General features: G+C 38.2%; 1 protein-coding gene across 7 annotated transcripts in view; it reads right to left on the bottom strand.

The window, feature by feature from the left end:
* UNC80 (unc-80 homolog, NALCN channel complex subunit) overlaps positions 1-2,113 on the bottom strand; it is a 239,001-nt gene extending 236,888 nt beyond the window's left edge. For all 7 annotated transcript variants that reach the window (XM_047721936.1, XM_047721937.1, XM_047721938.1 and 4 more), the window contains exons 1-2: positions 1,532-2,113; positions 538-586 (exon numbers count right to left, since the gene is read on the bottom strand). In XM_047721936.1, the coding sequence (XP_047577892.1) occupies positions 538-586; positions 1,532-1,623 (141 nt within the window). In that variant the 5' untranslated portion in view covers positions 1,624-2,113. The remainder of the gene's footprint in view (positions 1-537; positions 587-1,531) is intronic.
* Positions 2,114-12,100: the final 9,987 nt, after the last annotated feature.

Here is a 12,100-nt window from a genome sequence, read left to right as displayed (position 1 = left end):
CATCTCATTAACTTCCACCATAACAGGTTCTTTGTAATCTCTCCATCCTTTCTTCTACTGCTCTATTCCTATCCACTCGGGGATAAGGTGCTTTAGACTTGCTATTCCCCTTTACTCTTCCCTTAACTATTCCTCCCTCCCTATTTTCACAGTTTTCTCTAACAGACACATTAGCAGGTAAGCCTTACCTATCCACTGCTCTTAACATGGAATCCACTCCCTCCCCCAATCCCGAGCTGCCAGTGCCCCCAGTCTCCTTTCTTTCTTCATTTTCTCCATAGTGCTTATCACTATCTGGCTTATTATGTATTTTACTTATTTGTGAGTAGCTTGGCTTCCTCCCACTAGAATGCAAACTCTGTATTTTGATTATTGTCCCATCCCATCATTTAGAACCCTGCCTAACACATAGAAGGTGCTCGATAATACTTGCTAAATGAATTAATCTAAACAGTCAGTTTAATTTAATGCCTTTCTTTGGGTTGAAATGACCACACAGAATATGGAAACAATCATTAAATGTTGAATATCACATACCACACATGAGGCTTCATATTGCTTTCCCAGTTTAGGCCTCAAAAATGCACTGAAAAATTAATAGAGATAGCGGTTATAAGTAAAATTATTAGCATCTTTATGAAATATTTTTTCAACGGATAAGATACAGTGCTACATAACTCAAATTTCATGCCTCCCTATAGCTTGTTAATGAGCAGGTGTTGAACAGCTGACGACATTTGCTTTTACATGTGTAATTACATGTATGAAAGAGATGTGGATCTCCACATTTTCTGTATCCACTCTTATTCTGAAGACTTTTTCCTAATCAGATTCCAAATTGCCAATGGTCAGGAGTGGTGTATTGCTCATGTGTATAATTATATAAAAAACTAAAAATGAATAGCTTGTGGGTTGTGATTTCCAGAACCTAATTTTTTATCTTATAAATTTACAAAATAATAATAACAATAATAATAATAATGGAAATCTTGTTTCTTGTTTATTAGAATAGGTTTCAGAGATTCTTCCAGGAAAAAAAAATGCTTATCAAAAATCATCTTCCTCAAGTTCTTGAACCAGGAAGACTATATTGGCTGAATCCGAGCAAAAATGATTAACAAGTGGGCATAGCCGATATTCGCCAAACAGGAGCTGGAAAAACAACAGGTCACCGGCCTGGAATTACAGCAGGAGATGGAGCGGAAATTGGACGCAAGAGCACAACCAGTCATAATTATCTTCCCTAGTTCCCCGCCCCCTCTTCCTAGGTTTTCTGCCCTCCCACCCCCTAAATAATGTATATATTTATTCAACTGCCAATCTGCTTGTCGACAAACTTCACGGAAATATTTTTTTAAATGCGTGTTTTTAAGCAGGTGCAGAGGGCTTGCTTTCCAGCCCCAGAGAGGGAGCTGCAGGCTGTGGCGCGGCCTCAGCAGCAGTGGCGGCAGCGGCAGCGGCGGTGACCCAGGCGGCCCCAGGAGCGTCCCCAGCCCAGGGTGGCCCGCGGCGTGCCCTCTGCGCCCCTCACCTGGTTTGCCGCCACAGGAAGGTCTGGATGGGCAGGGGGATGCCGCGGCCGCTGTCTTGCTCCTGGCCCTCGGAGCTCTTCCTCTTCACCATGATGGTGGCTCCTGGGAGTCCTACTGCAGGACCCAGCTCTGGCTCCTCGCTAGCCGCCGCCGCCTCCTCCTCCTCCTCCCGCTGCTCTCCCCAACTCTCATCCCCTCCTTCCCCGAGGCTGAGCCGGCTCTCTCCGCCCTGATCCCCCGTCCCTCTCCCCTTCCCCCGCCCCTCCCCGCCCGTGGAACATGGCTGCGGGAGGAGGGGAGGGCTGGAGGAGCCGCGGAGCGAGGAGGGGGGCGCTCGGAGGAGCTGTCCGCCTCGCCGCCCCCGCGCCCGCTCCTTGCTTTCAGTACCTCCCACTGTGGACAGCAGCCCGCGCCGGCGGGCCGGGCGGCAGAGCAGAGCTGGGGACAGGGTGAGCTGCAGCGGGATGGTCAAAAAGGTCCACACTCCGCATTGCACGCTGATCCCCTCCCGCCTCTTCCACCCCCTAGGATTCGGCTTCCTTCCCTGCGAGCTGCACCCCAGGAGTGTCCCCTGTCCTGCTTCCCAACCTCAGCATCCGAAGTATTGTCACGGTCTGGGGAGGAGGAGCTTTGGGAAACTGCAGAACAGTCACTAACCCTGGCATCATTCGCACGTCTAGCAAGGAGGTCAGGAGTCCACCCTTGGGTTTTAGCAGAAGGAGCACATGAAAATTATTAGAAATGTAAACAAGGAAGAGAGCAAGCTTGGCAAGACAGAGAAAGCTTGAAAGTTTTCTAATGTGAGAATTTATTTTAAAATGGTAACCACAAGAATTTTACTTTATTTTGCTAAAGCAGGAATATCCACAAACTAACCAATTGTGGGTATCAGTTAATTATAACTTGAGAAAGAACATTTGAATCATGCTTTTAGGAAACGCTGTTTATTATAGTCCATGAATGTACTTGGACGATCCTGTTCATCCCATCCATATCTGCCATTTTCCTTCAGTTGTCATCGTCAAATGTCTGTATAATTTATCGATGGGTTACTGTTAGGCTCTTAGGTGTTTCACCTAGCATCAAAACAAGTAGGGATGGGGATGAAGCAGTTGAAATAGAAACCCATTGCTGTGAACCCAACTACCTGAAAACAAACAAATACAGTCACACACCTGTTTGAACAAAGATATTGATGTAATAACACATGGAATAAAGAATGAGACCCTAGGGCCAGATTTCACGACATAGAAATATCTCTTGTATAATTAACTATTTACTCTTTTACTCCATATAGAGAGAATTATGTGGTATATATTGGTATTTTCAGTCACAAAGTTAAAATATCCATTTAATTTCTTGAAGTAATATATTTTTTTAAATTTATTTATTTGATAGAGAGAGATCACGAGTAGACAGAGAGGCAGGCAAAGAGAGAGAGAGAGAGGGAAGCAGGCTCCCCGCTGAGCAGAGAGCCCGATGCGGGACTCGATCCCAGGACCCTGAGATCATGACCCGAGCCAAAGGCTACGGCTTAATCCACTGAGCCACCCAGGCGCCCCGAAGTAATATTTTAATAGGAAGTTTGAAACAAGGAAAGACATCTTCTAAATACAATTTATTCAATACATATTTATTGAGTCCATTTTATATGCCAAGAACCATGCTGTATAGATGGCTGTTCTTAGGGAACTCACAGCACTGAAAGGAATATAGACATGTACAGAAAAGGGTACCATGGAAAACATGACACCGATTCACTTATAAACAAAGGGACAAGGCAGAAAACATGGGCTGGAATTGGATGGAAAAAAAGGTTTTGTATGGCAAGCTACAGAGTTTGGATAAGAAGACTTTAAGTAAGGCAGTAAAAACCTTTGTTTCCATTTAAGGGCAATTGATATGACTGGGAGGTCATTTTAAATAAACAAGCATTGTAGATGGGAACCTCAGTCTGAACTTTAGAGAAATATTTCATGAGATGCTGAACCAAGGCCATGACAGCAGAACTAGAAATAAAGAGATAAATTTGACTGATATTGCAGAGGTGTAATTAAGTAAGATTCGATAACCAAGTGGGTATAGGGAAAGAAAAATATATAGTGGTTAAGAGCTTAGATCTTGAGCTAGACAGTTTTGTCCCTAGAACTACCTTGTCCTAGATATAATACCCCAGGAAAGGTTCTTGGACAAGGTCTCCAAATAATCATACCTTTCCCATGGAGTTGTGTGAAGATTAAATGTTAATACTTGTAAAAAAATATTTAAGAGAGTCCCTAATCTATACTAAGACTTCAATAAAAAAACAAGCAAAGCTCTAGGTTTTCTGATTTGAGCAACTGAGTAACTGATGATCTCATTCGAAGACAGAAAAGTTGATAGGGAGAATTATGTTCTTATTTTAGGTCTGTCTATAGGAGCATTAATGGGTTTTCCTTAAATCTTTATTGGAAATGTTAGTGGGTATCACGAAGAGACAGCTAGGAATATGGGTATGAGTTTCAGAAGAGTTAGCTGGTAGGATAGATCAATTTCTGTGGTTAACACTGTAAAAAAAAGTAATTGAAACTATGGAAGTAGTTAAAGTAATCCAGGCAAATATATGGAAAGAAATATATTTACAAATCTAGGGAACATCAAGTTCTGTCTATTGCCACAAAGAATGTTGTTGAGAGTTGATAGCACAGAATAGGATACTAGGATAGGCAGAGTTCTAAGATGGTGCCCCAGATTCCCACCCCTGGCTTATATATATACCTTCTAGCAACTAATCAAATACTTATCCAGGAGCTGCTGTGAAAAGATGTATATAAAGCTTCAGGTTTTAAAATTTATTAATAAGCTTTATTTCTTAAAGCAGTTTTAGGTTTACAGAAAAATTAAACCAAAAATACAGATAGTTATCTATTCTCTCTCTTCCAGTCCAGTTCCTTCTATTATTATTTTTTAAAGTTTTATTTATTTATTTTAGAGAGAGAAAAAGAGAAGGGGGTTGAGGGAGGGGCCTAGAGAGAGAGAGAGAATGTTAAGCAGACTCCTTGCTGAGTGTGAAGCCCAGTGAAGGGCTTGATCTCATAACTCTGAGTTCATGACCTATGCCGAAATCAAGAGTCAGACACTTAACCAACTGATCCACCCAGGTGCCCCTAGTTTTTTGTATTATTAACAAACTTACATTTGTGTGGTACATTTGTTATTACTGGTGAGCCAATATTGATATATTAACTAAATCCATAAAGTTCATTTTGTCTATTATACTGTTATACAAATATTGTACAATATTTTGCCAAATAATGTCACACATTCATCATTATGAATCATACAGAATAGTTTCATGCCCTAAAAAAATCCTCTATGTTCTACCTATCTTCCCTCCCTGATGCCTGGCAAACACTAATCTTTTTACAGTCTCTCTAGTTTTACCTTTTCCAGAATGTCATATAGTTGAAATCATATAGTATATAGACTTTCTAGATTGGTATCTTTCACTTAGTAAAATGTCTTTAATTTTACTTTATGTCTTTTTGTGGCTTGATAGCTCATTTCTTATTGCTGATCAATGTTTCATTATATAGATGCACCATAGTTTATTTATCTGACCATCTCAGTTGCTTTCAATTTTTGGCAATTATGAATAAAGATGCTTTAAACACTTCATGTGCAGGTTTTGGTGTGGATATAAGTTTTTAATTCTTTTGTATAAATACCCAGGATCACAATTGCTGGATTGCATAAGACTATGATTGGCTTTGTAAGGTCTGTCAAATTATCTTCCAAAATGGTTGTACCACAGAATTAAAAAAAGAGAGAGAGAGAGAGAGAGAGATGTGAACATATTTATGCTCCAGAATTAAAGAGTCCCAGAAGAAGAAAATGTTGAGGATATTTGAGAGAGGGGATAATAAATTAAAAGTTTCTGGAGGATACTATATCTGGCACACAGAGGGATTAATCACTCTTTGGTGAAGGAATAATTTCTAAGATGGGAGACAAAAAGGGAGAACAGTAGAGGTTAAATCAGCAGAAAAGGAAGGATAACCATATGATACAGTTCAGGCATAGGTAAACTGTGAAGTAATTAGTAAGGTCATTTTTTTTTAAAGATTTTATTTATTTATTTGACAGACAGAGATTACAAGTAAGCAGAGAGGCAGGCAGAGAGAGAGAGAGAAGGAAGCAGGCTCCCCACTGAGCAGAGAGCCCGATGCGGGGCTCGATCCCAGGACCCTGGGATCATGACCTGAGCCGAAGGCAGAGGCTTTAACCCACTGAGCCACCCAGGCGCCCCTAGTAAGGTCATTTTTAAAAAAGTTCCGTTTGATGGGGGAGGAATAGGGCATTTGTCAGAAAAATAATAATAGATAACATAATTGAATACTTGTTATATGTCAAGTTCTGTTTTAAATATATTAGTCAATTGATCCAAAAAACTCTGCAATCAACATTTTAAGAAGAGAAAACTGAGACACATGAAGTTTATATAACTTGCCTAAAGTTATACAGGAAGTAATGAAAGAAATGGTGAAGTCAGCTTCAAACTTATGCCCCAAGTTTTTAATATAATACTGACTGTTGTGCAGTTATGAGGGTTTGGAAAAAGGGTTATGAGTCATGTAAATAAGAACTGCTCAAGGACATATGAAAGAATTACCCTGTTGATGATAGAAGATGAAGAAGAGCTAATGGTCCTTTTCAACCCCAAATGCCCTTAAAGCATTGAGTCATCTAGAAGCAGAAGAAATCTATGATAAGCACTTGTTAAGATCAGTATTCAGAATCATATTTTAGTGGAGAATCAAGATTGCCATGACAACTTACTTCTTACAACCGTTGAAAGCCTCCAACCTTTTTTTTTTGGGGGGGGCGGGCTTTGGGGAAGAACCCTGCCCTCCTTAAATGCTTTCATCTACACTGCCTTCTGTCATGTATTTCTCTTTCAATTCAGATAAACACTATTGGAGGAAAGCTAAGAACTGGGTTAATCTGGTGAATGACACCATCACAGCTAATAAACCAACTCCATTGTAATCACTGCATGTTATTATCTCACCATACAAGACTGAATTGGATGTGGAGCTTTCCCAAAGACGGTGCCTAGTGATGGAGTGGCCTTGGGCAGTAGAGAAAGTGGCTACTGGGCCTTAGAAAGCATGGGAAAGAGAATTGCAAAAAGATCTAGACAGATTCAGCTAAATATATGTCAGCTTTAAAGGTTGTCCTCTTTTAAATGAAGGAGTGAATTTTGATAGTGACCAGACGTTGAGTTGTCAGGTGAATATACAAATAAACATTCCTGGCAGATAGGCTGAAGAGAGAAGAACTCTAACTGGGTCTTGGAAAAGATTGCTTCGGTAAGCAGAATCCAGAATGCTGTGTAAGTACATGAGAACCAGTAGAAATAAAAACATTCATAGTAATTAATAAAAACAGTTTTTGACAAGAGCCCACCATTCATCTATGGCAACCTTTCAGAATTAAATGTGAAACATGATTGCTGTTATCTTATATTTGTCACTAAGGAGTATATGCTGAATACACTGATGCTGTAATTTTGGAGTTTTAGAAGAAAGGCCGCACTTTAAGGTCACTCCCATTATGCAAGAATGGATATACCCAGTGTGTCTTGGACATCCATAGTCAAAATAGCTCACCTCTTTAAGGATGGCACTTCCTAGTGGTCTCTCAGTGGGTAGAACAAAGCTCCAAATCCCACAGTCCATGCTCATTTAAGCTCCTTAATCTGGTTTGCAAGGGTCCTCAAGATCTGACTGCATTTCATACAGCTCCTCCTGCTTCACTTCGCTCTAGATACACTGGCCCTTCAAGTACCTTGATTTTTTGGTTTTCTTCCATATCTATAGGAGGCTGGCACTTTTTCACTCTTCAGGTCTCAGCTCAAATATAACCTCCTCTTATAAGACTGTTTATTAACCTGCCTAAAATAATCCTCCTTATCCTCTTTCAGAAATGTTCTACTATAGTCCTCTGTTTTTTACTTCATAAAACCCATTATTTTCTGAATGTCATACATCCTTGTTTTAATGTTTGTCTGCTCAGTCTAGAGAATAGCAAAAGAATCTATAAGATATCCAGGGGTAAATATAACAGAAACATTTAATACCTTTGTAGACAAAATACTTTAAATTGTTTAAAGGTGTAAAGACTTACAAAAATACCATGTTCCTAGGCAAGAGGACTCATTTTCATAAAGATATATTGCTATTCTTTAAATCCAGTGTTTTTTCAGGATTTTTCATAAAACCTTAAAAAAAGCTGTTCCTAAAATCCATATAGAAGAACAATGAGTCAAGAATAGCCAAGACAGATCTGAAAAAGAAGGAAAAGGTTGAGGAATTATAAGACTATATAGTAATTGAGGCAATGTGATTGATAACAATATGGGGATAGAAAAATTAACCAGTAAAATAGAATAAAAAGTTCAAAAGATGAAATATGAAGAAATCATATGTGATACAGTAGAATGTGTTGTTTCTACTCAGAAAAAAAGTAAATTCAGATTCTTTCCTGAACCTACCAAAAAATAAATTATTCAAGATGAGTTAAAGACCTAAATGTGAAAAGCAAATTTAAGCTAAAAAAAAAAACAAATAGTTCTGATATCCTCTTTTTTTAATAAACACTTTGAATCTTGCTTGAGAAAGACTCAAAAAGTTAAAATATATAAGGAAACAGAAAACTCAAATATATTAAATATTTTTTGCAGTGAGAGACTCAAAAAATAAAAATATACATCCTAGGATAAGAAAAGATACTTGCAATGCATTCAGTAAACAAAAGATTAGAATCCAGATTAGATTAAGTTTACTAAAAATAAAAATCATTAAGTCAAGACAAAAATTTGAAAAAATGAGAATATGCTTAAATTTCATCAATAATCACATCAATATGCTCAATCTCATCAATAATTTGGGAAAGTGCAAATAAAAAACTTAATTCCTCTCCAAATCCATAATATTAAAGAAAAAAATAGCTTTAAAATCTGATAAATTTAGCTAATGCAATAAGACAATAAAAGGGAAATGAAAGCTATACAGACTGAGGAAATAAAGCTTGGTTCACAAATGACAGGATCATCTATGGAGAAAATCCAAACGTATGGACAGAAAAATCTTCCTGAAGCTAATATGTGATTATAGCAAGTTTCAGGATTCACAGTTAATATAACAAAAGTCAACTGCTTTCCTATATACCAGCAGTCAACAAGTGGAACTGGAAATTAAAAACACAACACAAATTATATTAGCATCCCCTAAAGTGAAATGTTTAGGTATGAATCTAAAAAATATTTATGTACAACATCTGTATGAGGAAAACTACAGAACTTTGATGAATGAAATCAAAGAACTAAATAAATAGGGAGATACTACATGTTCATGAGCAGGAAGATTCCATATTATCAAGATGACAGTTCTTCCTAACTTGATCTATGAAGTCAATGCCATCCCAATCAAAATCTCAGCAAGTTATTTTTTGGATATTACCAGACTGATTCTAAAGTTTATATAGAAAGGCAAAATTCCCAGAATAGCCAATAAAATATTGGAGAAGAACAAAGTTAGAGGATTGACACTACCCAATTTCAAAACTTACTAGGACAGTAACCAGGACAATGTGGTATTGGTGAAAAAATAGACAAATAGTTTAATGGAAAAGAATAGAGAGTCTAGAGATAGACCCACATAAATATAGTCACTGATCTTTGACAAAAGAGCAAAGGCAATAAAATGGATCAAAGATAATCGTTTTAGCAAATGGTGCTAGGGCAACTAGACATGCACATGCAAAAAAAAAAAAAAAAAAAAAGATCTAGACAGCGACCTTATACCTTTCATAAAAATTAACCCAAAGTGGATCATAGACCTGAATGTAAAATGCAAAAGTATAAAAATCCTAGAAGATAGTAGGGAAAACCTAGATGACCATAGGGTATGACAATAACTTTTTAGATACAACACCAGAGGCACAATCCATGAAAGAAAACAATGGATAAACTGTACTTCATTAAAATTAAAAACTGCTTTGTAAATGACAATGTCAGGACAATGAAAATATGAGCCACAGACTGAGAAAATATATTTGCAAAAGGGATATCTAATTGAGGACTGTCCAAAACATAAAAAGAACTCTTGAAACTCAGAAATAAGAAAACAAACAACCCAATTAATAATAATAATAATAAATTGGCCAAGGACCTTAAGAGACACCTCACCGAAGAAGATAGACAGATGGAAAATAAGCATATTAAAAGATGCTCCACTTTAAAAACCACATAGTGTTTCTTTAGGGTAAATACCCAGCAGTGCAATTGCAGGGTCATAGGGTAGTTCTATTTTCAACATTTTGAGGAACCTCCATGCTGTTTTCCAGAGTGGTTGCACCAGCTTGCATTCCCACCAACAGTGTAGGAGGGTTCCCCTTTCTCCGCATCCTCGCCAGCATCTGTCATTTCCTGACTTGTTAATTTTAGCCATTCTGACTGGTGTGAGGTGATATCTCATGGTGGTTTTGATTTGTATTTCCCTGATGCCGAGTGATATGGAGCACTTTTTCATGTGTCTGTTGGCCATCTGGATGTCTTCTTTGCAGAAATGTCTGTTCATGTCTTCTGCCCATTTCTTGATTGGATTATTTGTTCTTTGGGTGTTGAGTTTGCTAAGTTCTTTATAGATTTTGGACACTAGCCCTTTATCTGATATGTCATTTGCAAATATCTTCTCCCATTCTGTCAGTTGTCTTTTGGTTTTGTTCACTGTTTCCTTGGCTGTGCAAAAGCTTTTGATCTTGATAAAATCCCAAAAGTTCATTTTTGCCCTTGCTTCCCTTGCCTTTGGTGATGTTCCTAGGAAGATGTTGCTGCGGCTGACGTCGAAGAGGTTGCTGCCTGTGTTCTCCTCGAGGATTTTGATGGATTCCTTTCTCACATTGAGATCCTTCATCCATTTTGAGTCTATTTTCGTGTGTGGTGTAAGGAAATGATCCAATTTCATTTTTCTGCATGTGGCTGTCCAATTTTCCCAACACCATTTATTGAAGAGGCTGTCTTTGTTCCAGTGGACATTCTTTCCTGCTTTGTCGAAGATGAGTTGACCATAGAGTTGAGGGTCCATTTCTGGGCTCTCTATTCTGTTCCATTGATCTATGTGTCTGTTTTTGTGCCAGTACCATGCTGTCTTGATGATGACAGCTTTGTAATAGAGCTTGAAGTCCGGAATTGTGATGCCACCAACTTTGGCTTTCTTTTTCAATGTTGCTTTGGCTATTCGAGGTCTTTTCTGGTTCCATATACATTTTAGGATTATTTGTTCCATTTCTTTGAAAAAAATGGATGGTACTTTGATAGGAATTGCATTAAATGTGTAGATTGCTTTAGGTAGCAGAGACATTTTCACAATATTTATTCTTCCAATCCAGGAGCATGGAACATTTTTCCATTTCTTTGTGTCTTCCTCAATTTCTTTCATGAGTACTTTATAGTTTTCTGAGTATAGATTCTTAGTCTCTTTGGTTAGGTTTATTCCTAGGTATCTTATAGTTTTGGGTGCAGTTGTAAATGGGATGGACTCCTTAATTTCTCTTTCTTCTGTCTTGTTGTTGGTGTAGAGAAATGCAACTGATTTCTGTGCATTGATTTTATATCCTGACACTTTACTGAATTCCTGTACAAGTTCTAGCAGTTTTGGAGTGGAGTCTTTTGGGTTTTCCACATATAGTATCATATCATCTGCAAAGAGTGATAGTTTGACTTCTTCTTTGCCGATTTGGATGCCTTTAATTTCCTTTTGTTGTCTGATGGCTGAGGCTAGGACTTCTAGTACTATGTTGAATAGCAGTGGTGATGACGGACATCCCTGCCGTGTTCCTGACCTTAGCGGAAAAGCTTTCAGTTTTTCTCCATTGAGAATGATATTTGCGGTGGGTTTTTCATAGATGGCTTTGATAATATTGAGGTATGTGCCGTCTATCCCTACACTTTGAAGAGTTTTGATCAGGAAGGGATGCTGTACTTTGTGAAATGCTTTTTCAGCATCTATGGAGAGTATCATATGGTTCTTGTTCTTTCTTTTATTAATGTGTTGTATCACTTTCATTGATTTGCGGATGTTGAACCAACCTTGCAGCCCTGGAATAAATCCCACTTGGTCGTGGTGAATAATCCTTTTAATGTACTGTTGAATCCTATTGGCTAGTATTTTGGCGAGAATTTTTGCATCTGTGTTCATCAAGGATATTGGTCTGTAGTTCTCTTTTTTGTTGGGATCCTTGTCTGGTTTTGGGATCAAGGTGATGCAAACGTAGTGATCCGAAGGGGCACGTGCACCCGAATGTTTATAGCAGCAATGTCTACAATAGCCAAACTATGGAAAGAACCTAGATGTCCATCTACAGACGAATGGATAAAGAAGATGTGGTATATATACACAATGGAATACTATGCAGCCATCAAAAGAAATGAAATCTTGCCATTTGCGACGACGTGGATGGAACTAGAGGGTATCATGCTTAGCGAAATAAGTCAATCGGAGAAAGACAACTATCATATGATCTCC

This window comes from Lutra lutra, chromosome 3 (assembly GCF_902655055.1).
Source record: "Lutra lutra chromosome 3, mLutLut1.2, whole genome shotgun sequence".
In the NCBI taxonomy this organism is placed as follows: domain Eukaryota; kingdom Metazoa; phylum Chordata; class Mammalia; order Carnivora; family Mustelidae; genus Lutra; species Lutra lutra.
The sequence above is the reverse complement of the archived record's forward strand: the minus strand, read 5'-3'. Positions and strand labels throughout refer to the sequence as shown.